Source organism: Schistocerca gregaria, chromosome 1 (genome assembly GCF_023897955.1).
Source record: "Schistocerca gregaria isolate iqSchGreg1 chromosome 1, iqSchGreg1.2, whole genome shotgun sequence".
NCBI classification, from domain to species: domain Eukaryota; kingdom Metazoa; phylum Arthropoda; class Insecta; order Orthoptera; family Acrididae; genus Schistocerca; species Schistocerca gregaria.
The window spans coordinates 789,100,470-789,120,455 of record NC_064920.1 but is presented as its reverse complement, the minus strand read 5'-3'; the positions used below and the strand labels follow the sequence as shown (position 1 = coordinate 789,120,455).

General features: G+C 46.1%; 1 protein-coding gene across 1 annotated transcript in view; it reads right to left on the bottom strand.

The window, feature by feature from the left end:
- The window catches only part of LOC126269593 (solute carrier family 22 member 7-like), a 111,808-nt gene that overhangs the window by 29,741 nt on the left and 62,081 nt on the right, over positions 1 to 19,986 (bottom strand). The window contains exons 6-7 of the mRNA XM_049974004.1: positions 14,583 to 14,804; positions 9,378 to 9,592 (exon numbers count right to left, since the gene is read on the bottom strand). Coding sequence (XP_049829961.1) covers positions 9,378 to 9,592; positions 14,583 to 14,804 — 437 coding nt within the window. The remainder of the gene's footprint in view (positions 1 to 9,377; positions 9,593 to 14,582; positions 14,805 to 19,986) is intronic.

Below are 19,986 nucleotides of genomic sequence, written 5' to 3'. Positions count from 1 at the left end.
TTCTGAAAGAGTAACCAAGGAATTAATTTTACTTTTAGTAGAGTATTTGACAACATTTCCCTCCCCACATTCCTAGATCCACCACCGAATGCGCAACTTCTAACACATATTTACGCTGCCAGTGTGCGCACATTACTTTCATAAGTGATAATGAGCTATGAAACTAACAAGGTGCTTCCTCGAGCTCCAGAATGCGTCTCGGGTACTACTGAATGTCACAAGGTGCATTGCCCGATGCCTCATACGACTACCCCAGCGTGTATCATAGATTATAACGCGTACACTCTTTGTGACTACCCCATCTCTTTCTAACGAACTAAAATTTGCAATACTGGAAAATATAAAAACTACATTTAGAATACAGAGGGTGCACAACAATATGGAAACACCGCAAGAAACTTGTGACTCAACGTTGATGCAGATCCCAGCCAAGGCTGTAGGTTTCGCTGTTACCTTTCACCAAGTACGTCACTTGTACAATGTCCTCAATACATTGCAAGTGTTATTAGTGTTCAGAACAGTGTTCTGTGTAGCTGTGAGTGCATTACATCGGAGCTCAGTGACTTCGGATGTGAGCAAATTGTTGGTGCTCGTATAGTGATACTTTCCTAAGCAAGGTACCCGAAGTTTTGGTGTTCCAAGACACAAAGTATCGAAGATTTATACAGCGTACAGGGAAAGCAGAAAAACATCATCCTATAAGTCACATCGTGGAGAACGTGTGTGTTGAATGATCATGACTTACGGCCATGGGAGAGGATTGAGACGAAAAGTGAGATGAGGACAGCTGCAAAAGTCACCGTAGGGCTCGATTTAGCACTCGCGAACCCTGTTAGGAACAACACAGAGAGGGAGCTCCATTTGCAGGGAATTGCAGCGCGAGTTTCCAAATCCTCACATAAGAGATGCATATGCTCCTAACGGGAAAACGTGATGCCGAAGCAATAAAACCTGGACCATGGAACAATGGAAGGGTTTCATTTGGTCGAATGGGTCTTGTTTCACTTTATTTCCAGCTTCTGGCCGACTTTACCACGGTAAGAGTTCGGTAATGTTTGGGGCAGCGATATCGCCGTATTTCGCGGCCCTCATTGTTACTCTGTAAGTGCGCATTACTGCCAAGGATTATTTTTGCTGATCAGGTCCATCCCATGGTACAGTGTTAGTTCCCCAATGACGATGCTGTGTTCCAACATGACACGTCCGTGTTCACACAGCTCGCATCGTTCAGGACTGGTTTTATCAGCACGACGATGGATTAGGGCATCTTCACTGGCCACCATAGTTACCAGATCACAGTATTATCGACTTTCGTTGTCTACTTTCGAGAGAAGGGTGATTGATCCCCATCGACCTCCATCGTCGTTACTTGAACGTGCCACTATTTTGCAGGAATAAAACTTCCCCGAAAACCATACAGGACCTGCATTTATCCACTCCGACCAGCCTGTAAACTGTTTGAGTGCCAAAGGGTTTCCTACACCGATTTAGGCATGGTAATGTGTTGTGTTTTTTGTGTTACTCTTGTCCTCTTCCTTCGAATAATTAAATTTGTAAGTGATTCGATGGTATACAGGCTGCCAAATTTAACACACAGATTTCCCACCTACAGTAGCAACAATATGAAATAGAGGTATTTGTTTTGCGTACCGAGGACACACTGTCACGCCACGGCTGGGCCCATATGACTGTAATGAACGCAAGATGGTAAAGCTCGTTACATTCGGAGATTCCGTACTCGGATACGTCAATTGCAGTCCTATACACTGAAGCTAGACTCGTCTGGAAAGATATCGAGGTGTCATTCTTGTGTCCAAGGTTATTGTTGGGCGCATCACTGCTGCCTCGTCAAGACATGATGCGTCACTCACCGATAGCTACGCTGTCTGTCCATGGTGCTCCAGATGTCACTGTTCGCTTGAATATCTGTTCTGTTGCAAACAGCGCAATATCTGACCTGAATCCTGTGACGTGTTGTACAGTCCTGTACGGACAATCAAACAACCTTCCTGTCCTCTCAAACACTAGTCGCGTAGAACTACGGTGAACTAGCATGACCTTGGTCCTCGCGAATCCATCGATTCCATATTCGCATGACAGTCGTTGACACTCGTGAAATGCCGACCAACTCGAGCAGTTATATTGCGAAACGCTAAACCGTAATGATTATACGGCATTATTCTACTGCTGTCGAATTCCGACTGGTGCTGATAGCCGTTTTTATTTATTACAAGGAGCGTAACACAATTTTCTCACAAACAAACAACATTCGAACGTGATATCTGAATGCGAAATCAGCTGCGTGATCTTTCCTGGCATAAAGAATGTAGATGGTGTTACTCCTACATACTGTGTGCAGTTCCACAGGAATACACACAGCAAAAAATAAATAAAAAATAAAAAATAAAGAAAAATAAAAAAATAAAAAATAAAAAAATTGCGTCACCCAAGCTCCCAGAATTCCTGAAGACAGACGTTGGATAGACGTTGACTGTGGATATTGTACCACAGACACAGTCCCTTTGACTGTTCAGAGATGTCGCTAAACCCGCCCAAAGATGTGAAAAACCATGCATGAGCAGTGCCCATTAGACGGAGGGGCTCCGACAGCCGATCAGTTCCAGTCATTCCACCAGGAAGGAGGTACACGGCTCGTGTTTTCTGTAGTTCAACCATGCCCTAGACGGTCAATACCACGGTTCGATCGCGCGCTCATTGGTACTTTGTGCCAGGAAGGGCTCTCAACAAGGGAAGTGTCCAGGGGTCTCGGAGTGAACCAAAGCGATTTTGTTCGGACATGGAGGAGATACAGAGAGACAGGAACTGTCGATGACATGTCTCCCTCAGGCCGCACAAGGCTACTACTGCAGCGGATGACCGCTTCATTTGGATTATGCTCGGAGAAACCCTGACGGCAATAATGCTTCTCATTAAGCCACAGGACGTTGTGTTATGACTCAAACTGTGCACAATAGGCTGAATGATGCGCAACTTCACTCCTGACGTCCATGGCGAGGTCCAGCTTTGCAACCACAGCACCATGCAGCGCGGTACAGATGGACCAAACAACATGCCGAATGGACTGCTCAGGATTGGCATCACGTTCTCTTCACCGACGACTGTCGCGTATGGCTTCAACCAGACACTCGTCGGAGACGTGTTCAGAGGCAACGTGGTCAGGCTGAACGCCTTAGGCACAGTTTCCAGAGAGTGCATCAATGTGGAGATTCCCTGCCGTTTTGGGGTGGCAGTATGTGGGGACGACGTACGCCGCTGGTGGTCATGGAAGGCGCCGTAACGGCTGTACGATACGTGAATGTCATCCTCCGATCGATAGTGCAACCATATCGACAGCATATTGGCGAGGTATTCGTCTTCATTGGCGACAATTTGCGCCACCATCGTGCACATCTTGTGAATGACTTCATTCAGGATAACGACATCACTCGACTAGAGTGGCCAGCATGTTCTCCAAACATGAACCCCATCGAAAATGTCTGGGATAGATTTAAATGGCTGTTTATGGACGACGTGACCCACCAACCACTCTGAGGGATCTGTGCCGAATCGCAGTTGAGAAGTGGGACAATCTGGACCAACAGTGCCTTGATGAACTTTTGGATAGTATGCCACAACGAATACAGGCAAGCATCAATGCAAGAGGACGTGCTACTGGGTAGCAGAGGTATCAGTGTGTACAGAAATCTGGACCACCACCTCTGATGGTCTCACTGTATGAGGGTACAACATGCAACGTGTGGTTTTCATGAGCAGTAAAAAGGGCGGAAATGATGTTTATGTTGATCTCTGTTCCAATTTTCTGCACAAGTTCCGGAACTCTCGAAACCGAGATGATGCAAAACTTTTCTTGACGTGTGTATATCGTCATTTTCACATTAGTTCACTGTTATTATTTGACTTTACATATTATCATTTTGTCGTTTTGAGATAGTGTGTGGAGCTGTGGACGATAGAAAATGGAGTTCCAAATAGAGAATTCGGTACATTTCCTATTATTCTTCTGTTTGAGGTTAGTACAGGGCTGACAGCAGCGGAGGCAGGCAGTAACATTTGCACCGTGTATGGCGATAATGTCTTTCAACGTACCAGGGCAAGGAAATGGTTTTCTCGTTTTAAGGAGGATCGTTAAGTGACTCTCGACGTTCAGGAAGACCTTTGGGGTTTGATGAAGATCGATCGAACGCATTAACCCACAATGATCCACGTCATTGTACTCGAGAACTAGCAAATTTGATGAACTGTGATCATCCCACCATCGAATAACATTTGCATCCAATGAGGAGGGTTCAATAAAAGGGTGTGTGGGTGAATCGGTATCGCGTGTTCTAAGCCAAAATCACATAGATCAGTGGCGAGGGGGGGTGGGGGTGGGCATATGTGCACTCTGCTTGCTCTTCATGAATTGGCTCGTGAAAGACACCGACCATTCCTGCCCTGTATAGTTGCTGGTGACGAGAAATGGTGTCTTTATGCTAACATAGGGAAATGAAAAGTATAGTTGAGCCCAAGCAAAGCAACAACTCTCCGTACAAAGATCTGCGCACTTCCACAAAAGATAATGTTATGCATTTGGTGCAACAGCGACCGGTGTGGTGTACTAAGAATTGCTTCCCCGAGGTGTAACCATCACTGCTGCCAGTTATTGTCAGCATCTGAGACGTTTTGCTGACGCAATCCAAGAACAACGACCAGGAACACCGCGTTAAGCGATGCTACTCCACGATAAAGCCCGATCACATTCCTTTAGATAAGGCTATACAGGAGTTTGGTTGGGAAGTCATTCGGCACCCACCTTGTTCACCGATCTTGCACCCTCAGATTTTCATCTTTTCGGCTGTCTGTTGAACAGCCTTCAAGGATAAAAATGCGCCCCGAATATGGCTGGACGAGTTCATCGCCTCAAATCGGAAAGTTACCCCAGCGGTGGAAGACCGTTGTAAATAGTAAAGGAGACCGTATTACTGATGACTAAAGTCTCTGTCATGTGTATCTTTTCCGTTTATTAAAGTTACGCGCCAACTCACTAACATCATGTTGCGAGTTACATGAGCTGGAATTAAAAAATGATTAAAGAAAAAGATTATAACAACTCCAGTTTTTCTCTGTCCTTATTTCAGCATATGTAGATAGATGAAACACAGAGTATTCACCATTCCTGCAAATAATACTTTGTTACAAATTAGTATTCACATGATGCTTTCCAGAATCAATAGGATACTCGAGGAGGTAATACTCTCTATTACTTTATATATTCATAGCCTATTTTTGGGAAGCATCTTACCGCAACTGGGAACTATTTCTGTTGCGAAAAGCTGATACAAAAACTCACACCACGTAATTCCAGCTCAGGGTATGGCACCGATTTGCAGCATACTTAATATCAACATTGCTTCTGCGTCTGACGAATCTGCCCGAAGGAAGGTATTCCGCACCGTTTGTGAGCTTTTGTCACATAGAATTGTAACGATATTAGGGTAAAGGCACATAAAAAGTAGGTTTGTGTCGGCTATTTCATCTTTATCAATGCCCTATTTCGAAGACAATTGACCGTCTCAGTAGATTCTCTTGTGTTAGGGCAGCTATATGTTTCATACTTACCTGACATGTAACATCAGAAATGTTTCTTTCTTGTGTTCATGTGTCTGGCCTACCTCCTGTTATCAACTATTCCTCCTCTCAATTTACAGTTTTCTCCTGCTGTCCGTCTGAACAGCCGAATGAACAATACTCGGAAAGAAATTTCTTCTGTAGATACCGTAGCCACATTTTGAGTGGTAAATTAAGACAAAATATTGTTAAAAAAGCCACATAACTGCTCAAGACGAATGCGTAGTATTTGTTAACCATTGCTTTACGTCACAAGGGCAATGAAAAAACACAACCCATCCCTTCTGGAGATGCACTTCTTCTTTTTTTATCCACCACTGGTTTCTGCGCACTGCTCGTATCACCCATAACCAAATCTGTTTTATTTTTGACATTCTGATATCAAATAATGGATGCATTTCTCATCTACGGTAAAAAATGGTGCACAAGATGGTTCGGATGCCCAAATGACCGTTTTTACCATTTGTTTTCAGTCAGCAAAAGAAATGTTCAAATGCGTGTGAAATCTTATGGGACTTAACTGCTAAGGTCATCAGTCCCTAAGCTTACACACAACTTAACCTAAATTATCCTAAGGACAAACACACACACGCATGCCCGAGGGAGGACTCGAATCTCCGCCGGTTTCAGTCAGCACTCAACATGTGTGACACCCATCCTACACGAACCTTTCTCATAGTTAATTCACCATCTCAAATACGCGGATGTACTCTGCATTGTGTCAGATATGTATTATACCTCTAATTGCGAATTATCTGGTACCACGTGTGCAGTTTCTCAACGTTTTCATCTATTGGTATAACTTCTGGATATCGTTTACGTAGATCGATAGAATTCTGTCCTTTTTTAAATTCAGTATCACATTGCTTAAAAGCTGAAAATAAAGAGGAAGACCCCTTACAGATTTTTACTATCTTTACATCAATTTCCACTGACGCTAAACCATCCAAGATGAAAGAATTAACATCAGTGTTCCTGTTAATCCTTTTGAAATACCGACAGCATAAATATTTCACAAAGTTTAAATAAAAATATTGTTTATAATATATATTAGCATAACAGAAACCAAATTTTATTTCTATTAATATAGTTTTTGAGCCAGATGTAGAAAATTAGAGCTTGGCCTCATGCGAAGCCCAATAACCATATATAACTGTTTGTTACAAGGGGCAGTCAAATGAAAACGGGATAGATAGAAAAGTAATTAAACTGATTATTGTTTTAAAAAATAGTCGCTATAACTGTAAATATATTGATCTCACTGTGAGACAAGACGGTCAGTGCCTTCTTGGAGAGATGTACGAGGTTGCCTGCGGAACTATGATTGCACAAAGGCGTGTACCTCTTCGTGCGAATCAAATCGACGGCCACGGATGTCTTCCTTCAGGGTTCCAAAAATACTGAAATCGCATAGAGAGAAATCGGTACTGTATGGAGGATGTGTAAGGGTTTCCCAGCGAAACTTCTGCAAAGTAGTCGAAATATCCTTGGCAACAAGTGGGCGATCATTGTACTGCAACATAATGATGCTGCCCGTCAACATTCTCGGGAGTTTAGACTTGACGCCTTTCAATTTTTTGCAAAATGTCCACATACCACTGTGGGTTAATTGTGGCGCCCTGCTGCAGAATATCAATGAGCAGTGGTCCCTGATTGTGAGATCAAATAAAAAGATCTTCATGACTTTCCCGGAGCTAGCGTTCCTGTTGTTTCGGCTACACTGCATAAATTTTGCTCAGAAGCCATTAAAAATGCTTCATAGGCTCCCGAACTCTTCCCGTGCGACTTCCATATTTTTGGAGACCTGAAGGAAACATTCATGGTCGCCGGTTTGCTTCAGGCGGAGAGGTGCACCATGGGTACAATCATGGCTCCATAGTCAACCATAAATATTTTTCTGTGAAGGCGTTGACCGTCTTGTCTCACAGTGGAATAAATGTATTAACAGTTATGGCAACTACTTTTGAAATAATAAACAATTTTCTGACTTTTTTCCATCTGCCTCGTTTCCACTTGACTGCCCCTTACACAGTCGCAGTTGTGATGTCACATAGTAACTGAAACTAATGAGTACACAGAAATAAATTTCCATTGGTTACTGCATCTCTTGATAGACTTTATGTTTGTCCTGATATAGTCGTTTCTCTCGTGAATGGTTCAAGAAAGGAAGCGGCGAAAAGCAGCTCAGAAAAACGCCTGCGAGAGGCGAAACTGGAAGTGGGATAGCACTTCTTCCTCTGCCCCAAGGCTGCACCTGGTCTGTGATGTAGTCTTACCAGTAGACCTTCCTATCCAGCTGGCTGTGATTCACTGCACTAACAGTTTTTTTTTAATTTTTTTACTACCCTTTTCCACATAGCTTTGCCCACATACGCATTAAACATGTATTGCACACATCTCCTCCTGCCTACTCTTTGTGTCCTCCACTTCCACCCATCTCTTTGTCCATCTCCTCCTCAACCCCTCTCTATCTTCTCCCCCCCTTCTCTCTTCTCATCTCTTCTGTCCCTATCTCATTTTCCATCTCCTCCTGCACACCTCTCAATATTCATCCCATCTTTCCTGAATCATCTTCTCCTTCCCATCTTTCTCTCACCATTCCTTCCGTTCTCCCCCTACATGTCCAGACCCATGTGCACCGCTCTCTTCCAATCCATCCTATCCTGCAGAATATCTCTGTCCAACCCTCCCTCCATCTCATCCTTCCCCAGCTCTGTCCATACACGCGTGTAGCCTCCGCAAAACAGGCTGCTAAGGCAGGCTGATACTAATCGTGCAGTCTACCTGTTCTTTTGGGCACTCTATTCATCAGGGGACTGTAAACGTTATTTTCTCCTCGACCTGTAGGCAACCACACAAAATCCGGTCGATAAAGCAGGGTGATACGACTCCATACATCGTGCCTGTCATGCAGGACAGCCTATACGATAGGGGTCTGGAAAACCTCTTCTTGCTCCTGATGTATAGGTTGCGTGCAAAACAGATCGGCAGGACAGCTCGATACTATTCCGCACATAAATCATCTTTCATTCGCGTTAGCCTATATGCCAGAGGCTGGAATAGCACATATTTGCCCGTATCTCTGTTCCAATTGGAGCTGGATGGTTAGAAATTACTAGGGGCTGTCAGTTGTGAGGCTTGCTGTTTTTGTGCCAAATTTGGTGAAGTCGATTTGAAAATGGGGAGAAGATCCTGGACATACACATGTAAGCACATACGCTTTATATATATATATATATATATATATATATATATATATATATATATATATATATATATATATATAAGATTTACAGCACAGGAGAAAGTTCCAGAGAAATGTGCTGCAGATTTTACATCAACTTTATGGGGTATAAATGAACAAGAAAACCTAACCACTGATATTGTTTTAATTGAATAAAATGAAACGTGCATTGTGACAAAAAAATTACATTTCAGCAGTTGCACGTGAACACTACTTAAGAAATTATTAATGCAGCCGCCACAGATAGCAATGTTTCCAAATAAAGAACTTGACCGATACTATTTCGGAAGGAGCAGTACACTGAACAAGTGAGACGATTTACTATGTTTATGTAGTACGAACTTCTTGAATTCAAACACACGTACTCTGTTATCGTGCTTTCATTCACGGAAATATTTACGGAACGGCGCACTGCTGGCAACCGCAACCCTGTTACGCGGCTTGTAGACTGCACAAAGCGCTCTGTAGCGGCTTTTACGTGTATAGAAATATGAAGATGTATTACCTGCGACAATGGAGGCCGCGATGTAATTTCCAACGGAGGCGCCGACGACCGAGCCGACGAGAGTCCAGCGGCGGCCCAAACGGTCGGCGAGGAAGCGGGCGGCCACGTAGCCCGGCAGCTCGGCCAGAGACTGCACTGACCAGTTGAGGAACGGGTTGCCACCGAGGTTAGTCACATTCAGGATGACGCTGTAGTACGCCAGCGAGAATATCATCCTGCACAGGAGGCGAGGCGCCAGGCGCTTTACCATACTGTGTCTTTCATCGTGGTCGCTATCACAACATGCTTCAAAATGTGACACTCGAGATTTAATTCTGTTTCTGAGTGTATTTATAAATCTTTTAGACATGCTGCTGCCATGGGGAGTAGTTTATAGTCCAGATGAAGTTAGCACGGACTACAATACGTGAAAGATCAAGGATTTTTGCAGTAGGAGGCCACTTATAAGTATGATGTTACACCAACACTGTGATTAATGCATGCATCTCTTGGATTGGGAAGGGTGTCATAATGTCCTTGTATGTCTCCTGAGCCAAGGTGGTCCACAGCTATTGTAACTGGTCCTTGCCGACCGGGGTGGTCGAGCGGTTCTAGGAGCTACAATCTGGAACCGCCCGACCGCTACGGTCGCAGGTTCGAATGCTGCCTTGGGCATGAATGTGTGTGATGTCCTTAGGTTAGTTAGGTTTAAGTAGTTCTAAGTTCTAGGGACTGATGACCTGAGAAGTTAAGTCCCATAGTGCTCAGAGCCAACTGAACCATTTTTAACTGGTCCTTGATATCGTGGATACTGGCGCTGGAACGGTGTTGACGTCTAAGTAGGGCTCACACATGTTCTATTCGGGACAGATCTGAGGATCTACTTGAGCATGGGAGTACCTCAACATCACACCGACTGTTCATAGTGGTGTCATTGGGGGACAAACAAGACACGATACTACCTCTTGACAGGTACCACAGGAGGATGCAGTATGTATGTGACGTATCGTTTACCGTTAGAGTTCCCTCGGTCACTACCAGCCGTGACCTGAAGTCATATCTAATGGCTCCCAGCACAATGACGCTAGGATACCCATGCGACCCTCCAAACTCTGGGTAAAGGGACCTCTCCCCCGGGTCGTCGACAAGCTTGCGACGATGGTAAACGGTGAAGACAATGCGATGCCATTCATGGTCAGAGCATGGCTCCCCAATCGTGGCACTAATCTAAAAGAAGCCGTTTGTTTGTGTTGGAGTGTTAACAACAGCCTACGCAAAGCGACGGTAATTCACTAGTCCGGCTGCTGCTAGTGACCAGTGGTGGAGGATGACGCAGAATGTTTCAGGAAGTTCATTATTTGCTGTCGGAATGCCGACAGGAATCTTGACGACGATTGTACCTGTCCTTACATTCCTACGCGGTTTAATATTGGGCCACTGTTAGATAAGAAAGAACCACAAATGTGGATAATGCACACTTCGACCAGCCAGCAAAATAGAGAGCCGGCGTTGTGGCCCAGCGGTTGTAGGCGCTTCAGTCTGGAAACGAGCTACCGCTACGGTCGCAGGTTCGAATCCTGCCTTGGGCATGGATGTGTTTGATGTCCATAGGTCAGTTAGGTTTAAGTAGTTCTAAGTTCTAGGAGACTGACGACCTCAGATGTTAAGTCCCATAGTGCTCAGAGCCATTTGAGCCAAATAAAGACCTGCAGTAAGGCCCCTTTCAAACTGTGTCAGTTGCTGATACCGCTGTCTCACACGAGTACTCAGCGTCTCCGTGTTCTCACATCCATCACTCAATATCAGGCGCTGTTCATGTCTCTTATAGACACTACCAGGTGAAAGCGAAGCAACACTAATGCTTTCTGGCGGCCATTCCACCTGTCACAGAGAATTGCAACTTATGATTTACATATCCGTCGATGAAGAGTTCGTGTATGAAGTTGCCATCTCTTCTTTATGCTTCATCTTTTTGTCAGAATGTGTAAAGGAGCTTGATAGAAGTATGGAAAAACAGAATGAAATACATTTTCTAGCATAAATTCAGATGCCAGCCAAGCCTACGGGTTGCACAGGTTGCATCTGACCATGACCATCACCTCAGCAATGTCCTCAACACGTTGCAAGTGTCAGTCAAGGTCTGAACAGTATTCTGTGCAGCTTTGAGTCCACTGTGTTGGAGCTAAGAGATTCCGAACGTGGGCATGTCGCTGGTGTTCATATGGTGGGTGCTTCCGTAAGCAACGTAGCCGAAATGTTGGGTGTTTTAAGAGGCACTATGTCGAAGACATCACATTGTAATTCTGTCACAGACAGCAAAGGACCTCAAAGAGCAGTTGAACGGAATGGACAGTGTCTTGAAAGGAGGATATAAGATGAACATCAACAAAAGCAAAACGAGGATAATGGAAAGTAGTCGAATTAAGTCGGGTAATGCTGGGGGAATTATATTAGGAAATCAGACGCTTAAAGCAGTAAAAGAGTTTTGCTATTTGCGGAGGAAAATAACTGATGATGTTCGAAGTAGAGAGGATATAAAATGTAGACTGTCAATGGCAAGGAAAGCGTTTCTGAAGAAGAGGAATTTGTTAACATCGAGTATGGATTTAAGTGTAAGGAACTCGTTTCTGATAGTATTACTATGGAGTGTAGCCATGAATGGAAGTGAAACATGGACGATAAATAGTTTGGACAAGAAGAGAATAGAAGCTTTCGAAATTTGGTGCTACAGAATAATGCTGAAGATTAGATGGGTAGATCACATAACTAATGAAGAGGTATTGAATATAATTGGGGAGGAGAGGAGTTTGTTCAAAAATGGTTCAAATTGCTCTGAGCACTATGCAACTTAACATCTGAGGTCATCAGACGCCTAGAACTTAGAACTAATTAAACCGAACTAACCTAAGGACATGACACACATTCATGTCCGAGGCAGGATTCGAACCTGCGACCGTAGCGGTCGCTCGGCTCCAGACTGTAGCGCCTAGAACCGCACGGCCACTCCGGGCGGCCAGAGGAGTTTGTGGCACAACTTGACTAGAAGAAGAGATCGGCTGGCACGACATGTTCTGAGGCATCAAGGGAACACCGATTTAGTATTGGAGGGCAGCGTGAAGCGTAAACATCGTAGAGGGAGACCAAGAGATGAATGCACTAAGCAGATTCAGAAGGATGTAGGTTGCAGTAGGTGCTGGGAGATGAAGAAGCTTCCACAGGATACAGTAGCATGGAGAGCTGCATCAAACCAGTCTCAGGACTGAAGACCACAACAACAACAACATGTCGAAGATTTATACCGCATACAGGGAAAGCAGAAAAAATTCGTGAACTAAGTCACATCGCGGACGAAAATCTGTGTTGAGTGATCTTGACAGACGGTCATTGAAAAGGACTGCTACGATAAAATGAGAGACGGCAACTCCAAAGTCACAGCAGAACTGAATGTTGCACTTGCGAACTCGGTCAGTACGAAACCCCGTCATCAGCAGGGAATTGAAGGTCGAGTTGGAATTCCGAAACCAATAATCACTGCTGTAAATTATTGTAACAGGAGCAATGGAATAATTTCATTTGGCTGGGTGAGTTTTTTTCACACTTTTTCTAACTTGCGACCGAGTTAACGTGCCCAATTGTGAAATGCGGCTAGGGTTCGGTGATAATTTGGGCAGCCATATCGTGGTATTCCATGGCCCCTATGGTTACTCTATAAGTTACATTAATGTCAAGGATCATGTGAGCGTGTCTGGTGATCATTTCCATCCCATGGTACAATGTTTGTTCGCCAATGGCGATGCTGTGTTCCAACATGACAGGTCCGTGTTCACGCAGCTCGCATCACCCAGGTATCGTTTCATTAGCACGAGGATGGAGTTTCTCATTTCTCTCGACCACCACAGTCACTAGATATCTTTATTAATGGGTCTCGTAGTACTGGACTAGATATACAGGCTTAGTCTACGTTCATCTGAAATATCTATAGTACTTTGAGCTCTGACAATTATTCACAACGGTGCCACTATTATACTTTTGTACGCTTCCTACTTCGTCAGTTTACCTGATGTGACACATACACTACTGGCAGAATATGGAATCGGTGGGTTCAGGAGGGTAATACGGAACGCAGTGCTGGATCCCACCGGCCTCGTATCACTAGCAGTCGAGATGACAGGCATCTTATCCGCATGGCTGTAACGGATCGTACAGCCACGTCTCGATCCCTGAGTCAACAGATGAGGACGTTTGCAAGACAACAACTATCTGCACGACAGTTCGACGACGTGTGCAACAGCATGGACTATCAACTGTGGTTACCTTTGACGCTGCATCACAGACAGGAGCGCCTGCAATGGTGTACTCAACAACGAACCTGGATGCACGAATTACAAAACGTCATTTTTTCGGATGAATCAAGGTTCTGTTTACAGCATCATCATGGTCACATCCGTGTTTGGCGACATCGCGGTGAACCTACATTGTAAGCGTGTATTTGTCATCGCCATACTGGCGTATCACCCGGCGTGATGGTATGGGGTGCCATAGGTTACACGTCTCGGTCACCTCTTGTTCGCATTGACGGCACTTTGAACAGTGGACGTTACATTTCAGATGTGTTACGACCCGTAGTTCTACCCTTCGTTCGATCCCTGCGAAACCCTACATTTCAGAAGGATAATGCACGACCGCATGTTGCAGGTCCTGTACGGGCCTTTCTGGATACAGAAAATGTTCGACTGCTGCCCTGGCCAGTACATTCTCCAGATGTCTCACCAACTGAAAACGTCTGGCCAATGGTGGGCGAGCAACTGGCTCGTCACAATACGCCAGTCACTACTCTTGATTAACTGTGGTATCGCGTTGAAGCTGCATGGGCAGCTGTATCTGTACACGCCATCCAAGCTCTGTTTGACTCAATGCCCAGGCGTAGCAAGGCCGTTATTACTGCCAGAGTTGATTGTTCTGGGTACTGATTTCTCAGGATCTATGCACCCAAATTGCGTGAAAATGTAATCACATTTCAGTTTTAGTATAATATATTTGCCCAATGAATACCCGTTTATCATCTGCATTTCTTCTTGGTGTAGCAATTTTAATGGCCAGTAGTGCACGTACTGCAAAGGTTACATCTGAAAGGCGCTCGTAAAAGTAATCCTGAAAATATCCGTATCGACAAATCAAATCACCAAAGCATCTTCAGCGTGATTAGCATGCCTGTAGGCAACATACCTGCAGACTGAGAGCAGCATCACGTTGCGGAAGAGTGTCCAGCTGGAGAAGAGGCTGGAGACGCCGACGCCCTTCTCCTTGTGTCCGGCGGCCTCCCGGAGGTTCTGAAGAGTCGCCGGCGGCAGGGTGCGGCCGTTGACACGCGCGATCTCTCGCAGCGACGCCAGGCAGCGCTCCTCCTCGCCCTGAGACGCCAGCCACCGCGGAGACTCCGGGAACCACCTGCGTACACCTCACGTCACGAATCTACTGTGCTGTGGTGATGTTACCCGCGCTTCATTGTTTTCCAGACGTCAGCAGTTACTTAAAACCAGTTGGGATTGTTTTAGACTACACGATCAAAAAGTTGACGGAAATTGCGAAATCATTAGAACTATCATTGCAGTGTCCTCTGAGTCTCTCGTGGTGGCTCCATCATTGTCAATAAGACAAAATAGCTACTGACCGCTGGAGCACGCATCATATTTGATTAGTCGACGCCCCACAGTACGGAAGGAATGCAACAGGCTTGACCTCTTCCGCCGAGTCAGTGCACCCCCTTCGTCGCGGCACCAGATTCCGTTCGCAATTTCTCCCTTGCTGTATCAATTTTCTCTAAACGTGAGTCTTAAATGGTGCAACTCAGACTGAAGGTAGTCGCCGATGATTCTCTGTGAACCATCATGTTCAGGACTGCTTCCTTGCGTACGGGATGGTGAAAACTACGAAGGGTTTTCCGTATTTATTTACACTTCAATCTTTTCCATATTTCATGGTACATCATTTGCCTGATCATTACAATTGCAAGGATGTAATACTTTGGTCTAATCGTAGGAGGCAGGTCAATCCCAGAATTGTGATCCTTGTACAGTGCAGCCATTTTTGCCAACGTCTGTCATTGTGTGAGGGCACGACATGGAGTGTGAGCGTCAAGGATAGCACCGGACGACGTACTTTCTGTGGAAGGAGGGTGTAAGCACACACTATATTGACAGGTGATTGGTGGTAGTGTGTGGAAAGTGTGCACTGTGACGAAAAGTGCTCTTGCCACAAGACAGCACTCGCCTCCATATGAGTCAGAAAACCATGGCAGCCATCGCTGAAATAGGGTTCCAAGTACTTCTACACCCACCACATTCTCCCGACTTGGTCCCTTCTGATGACCACCTATTCGGGCTTATGAAGAAACCTCTGCGAGGACATCATTCCGCAGACTTCCGGACCTGCGAGCGACTGTCCTTTGGTGGGTGCAACACACTGCAGGAAAGTAGTTCGAGGAAGCCCTCAATAGTTAAAGGGGTCAACTCAGGACAACACTGTGGGAAATCGCCTGCAACCCCGTATGGGTACCAGCGCTGTAAGTGTTGCAATAGCACTTTGAGTGACGGTGTACGCTCTCCACACACTACCATCAATCGCTTGTGAATATCCGCAGTGTTTACACCCTCCTTCCACAGAAACCACATCGTCCAGCGAGGTCCTTGGTGTTCACGCTCCATGTCGTCCGTTCACGTAACAACAGCATTTGAGGAAATGGGCTTTATTGTGCAGGGATTACACGTTTAGTCATTGCCCTGTCATAAACGATTAGACCGAAGACCTGTAGACCGGCTGTTCTGCAATTTTCGGTCTCTCTCGCATTCCTATAACGCGTCTTTTGATATCGGCGAGACGTACTAGCGCTTGCATGTTCTTTTCCGATCTGTACGAGAACTGTTCATCTCCTGTACGGCTGCGTTTATTGCTTAATCTTTTTTCGTCACGTTTGGCCAACTTCGACTTCACTGTTGTTATCAACTGCACCTTGTTGGATACAACGTACATTTTGGTCTCCACGACATGGGGATTGCATAGTTCATATGGCCTCTGAGAAATCGTAACAGTTAAATGCTCCTGGACGTATGATATGCATTTATCCTGCATTCTCACTATTGGTGTTACTCAGTTATCGCGATTGGAGCTAGCTGCTGCGTAGACAGGCCTCGTCTCCTAAGAATGCGATGCTCTGTTGCCTCGGTAAATATCCGTGTCGCACACGTGTTTATATCCGCAATTGGTCTTGCTCTTAGAGCTCTCTATTATCTCCAGTGTTTGCGGTATGAAGGATGTAACAGCGTCGAACGTACAGGGGTTAACATCAGGTTGGTTGGTTGGTTGATCCAGAGAGGGGACCAAACAGCAACTTCATCGGTCCCGTCGGATTACGGAAGGATGGGGAAGGAAGTCGGCCGTGCCCTTTCAAAGGAACCATCCCGGCATTTGCCTAACGTCAGCTGTTGTCATGTACACCGCTGGAGTTTGCGGCCCCCAGCTGCGTTCAATCAATAACGGCAGAGATTTCGAGAATTCGGCGCTTTTATTTAATTTGAAGGAAAGGAAATGTGAATGCAAAGAGAAGAGAAGGAAACATAATAGTATTTACTGTGACAAGCAATAAAAACAAATTTCAGAAAGTAAACTTTATTACACTCCTGGAAATTGAAATAAAAACACCGTGAATTCATTGTCCCAGGAAGAGGAAACTTTATTGACACATTCCTGGGGTCAGTTACATCACATGATCACACTGACAGAATCACAGGCACATAGACACAGGCAACAGAGCATGCACAATGTCGGCACTAGTGCAGTGTATATCCACCTTTCGCAGCAATGCAGGCTGCTATTCTCCCATGGACACGATCATAGAGATGCTGGATGTAGTCCTGTGGAACGGCTTGCCATGACATTTCCACCTGGCGCCTCAGTTGGACCAGCGTTCGTGCTGGACGTGCAGACCGCGTGAGACGACGCTTCATCCAGTCCCAAACATGCTCAATGGGGGACAGATCCGGAGATCTTGCTGGCCAGGGTAGTTGACTTTCACCTTCTAGAGCACGTTGGATGGCACGGGATACATGCGGACGTGCATTGTCCTGTTGGAACAGCAAGTTCCCTTGCCGGTCTAGGAATGGTAGAACGATGGGTTCGATGACGGTTTGGATGTACCGTGCACTATTCAGTGTCCCCTCGACGATCACCAGAGGTGTACGGCCAGTGTAGGAGATCGCTCCCCACACCATGATGCCGGGTGTTGGCCCTGTGTGCCTCGGTCGTATGCAGTCCTGATTGTGGCGCTCACTTGCACGGCGCCAAACACGCACACGACCATCATTGGCACCAAGGCAGAAGCGACTCTCATCGCTGAAGACGACACGTCTCCATTCGTCCCTCCATTCACGCCTGTCGCGACACCACTGGAGGCGGGCTGCACGATGTTGGGGCGTGAGCGGATGACGGCCTAACGGTGTGCGGGACCGTAGCCCAGCTTCATGGAGACGGTTGCGAATGGTCCTCGCCGATACCCCAGGAGCAACAGTGTCCCTAATTTGCTGGGAAGTGGCGGTGCAGTCCCCTACGGCACTGCGTAGGATCCTACGGTCTTGGCGTGCATCCGCGCGTCGCTGCGGTCCGGTCCCAGGTCGACGGGCACGTCCACCTTCCGCCGACCACTGGCGACAACATCGATGTACTGTGGAGACCTCACGCCCCACGTGTTGAGCAATTCGGCGGTACGTCCACCCGGCCTCCCGCATGCCCACTATACGCCCTCGCTCAAAGTCCGTCAACTGCACATACGTCCATGCTGTCGCGGCATGCTGCCAGTGTTAAAGACTGCGATGGAGCTCCGTATGCCACGGCAAACTGGCTGACACTGACGGCGGCGGTGCACAAATGCTGCGCAGCTAGCGTCATTCGACGGCCAACACCGTGGTTCCTGGTGTGTCCGCTGTGCCGTGCGTGTGATCATTGCTTGTACAGCCCTCTCGCAGTGTCCGGAGCAAGTATGGTGGGTCTGACACACCGGTGTCAATGTGTTCTTTTTTCCATTTCCAGGAGTGTATTTATTCCATTTTTACAAGTAATTAAATAAAATTAGAGAAGGTGTTCAAAATAACTGCATCCAGCTTACAGCATGCCCGACATCTGTGTACCACTGACTGACGCACTTGCTAAAATTTACCTGCCATGTTCGACCATCTTGACATGTAACGTGAATCCTTGCTACTAAGTCGCCGTATTCTTTGGATGAGCCCACAAGAAAACGTCGAACGGGATGAGATCAGGCGACTGACGCGGTGAAGCTTCAGGGCCTCATCGACCAATCCAGCGAACTCCAGACTCCAATCTAGAATGAAGTGTGCGGGTGCCCCATCCTGGTGGGACCACATTCATCGACGGACTACAAGTGGCAACTTCTCCAGAAATTCCGGCAGGACCTCTCTAAACGAATGTCGTATAGCTATCGCCTGTGAGTCGAGGAAGAAGCACGTAGCGGACAATAGAATAATTGTATGCCATGATAGCCCATAAATTTATGGTAAACTTTCCTTAATGACCTCGATCGTGCGTGGCATGAGGGTTCCCTTCCGCCCAAATATGAAAACTGTTAGTGTTGAATATACCCTCTCTGTTGAAGGGCGCCTCGTCAGTGAACAAAGTACGCGCAGCTTAATAAGACTGCATGGTGGAACTCTGAAAAAACCAGTACCCGGACTATAAATGTGGAACAGTATTATGGGCCAATAGTTCCTGCTCCTTCCGAAAATGGAAAGGGTGCCTTCCCTTTCGCGCTATGTGGTTGCATTACAATGCGTGTGCCACAGTGCGAGTGACTGATGATGGGTCTGCGTCAAATCTCTATATTACGTCCGCTTCAGATTGTAGTGTGTCTATGCTACGTACCACGATGTGCACCGTTTGGATGTCAATTTTACCAAGACGCTAAGGAATAACCGTAAACGTAGAATGGCGTGGCTGATGCCTGTTTGGATCACTTTGCTCATGAACGCGTAAAGCTTTGTGCCAATTTTCTATAGCCTCAACATAAACGAAATGCATGTCATGCTGCTCGGTCCACGATGCGACATATCAGCATGAGACAAACTACCAATGATCGCAATGCTTTTACGACATATGTTTGTCTTTCTCCTCTGCTGCCACTGCTTTACCGGTCTCTACGAAGATGTTCCGACAGGCGTGGACGCGTTCTGTGAGATCTAACGTCAAGAATGCTGTTACCACATCGCTAGAGTTTCCGCCTGCGGTCCATCAGCGCACAGGCTCGCGTTTGCCGCTGTAGGGGTGGCCTAGCCACAGGCGCCGGCCTCTACAACTTGGACGCTCTGTAGCATCGTTGGATGACATCTCTGAACACGGGTTGCTATCCTCAATTTGTTCGTCAAGACACCCTCTACAACCTCTCGAAGTTTTTCGGTATCGTTTTGTAACATCTTGTACATCTGGGTTCTTTCCATTTCCTAGACAGGAAACCCTTGGTGGGTGAAAATCTTTATTCCGATCGTCTGCTCACATTTTTCGCTAGCAGCGTACTAATCCAAAGATGTAAAGCAAAATTTGTCGTGAACAAAGGTTCATGACGACG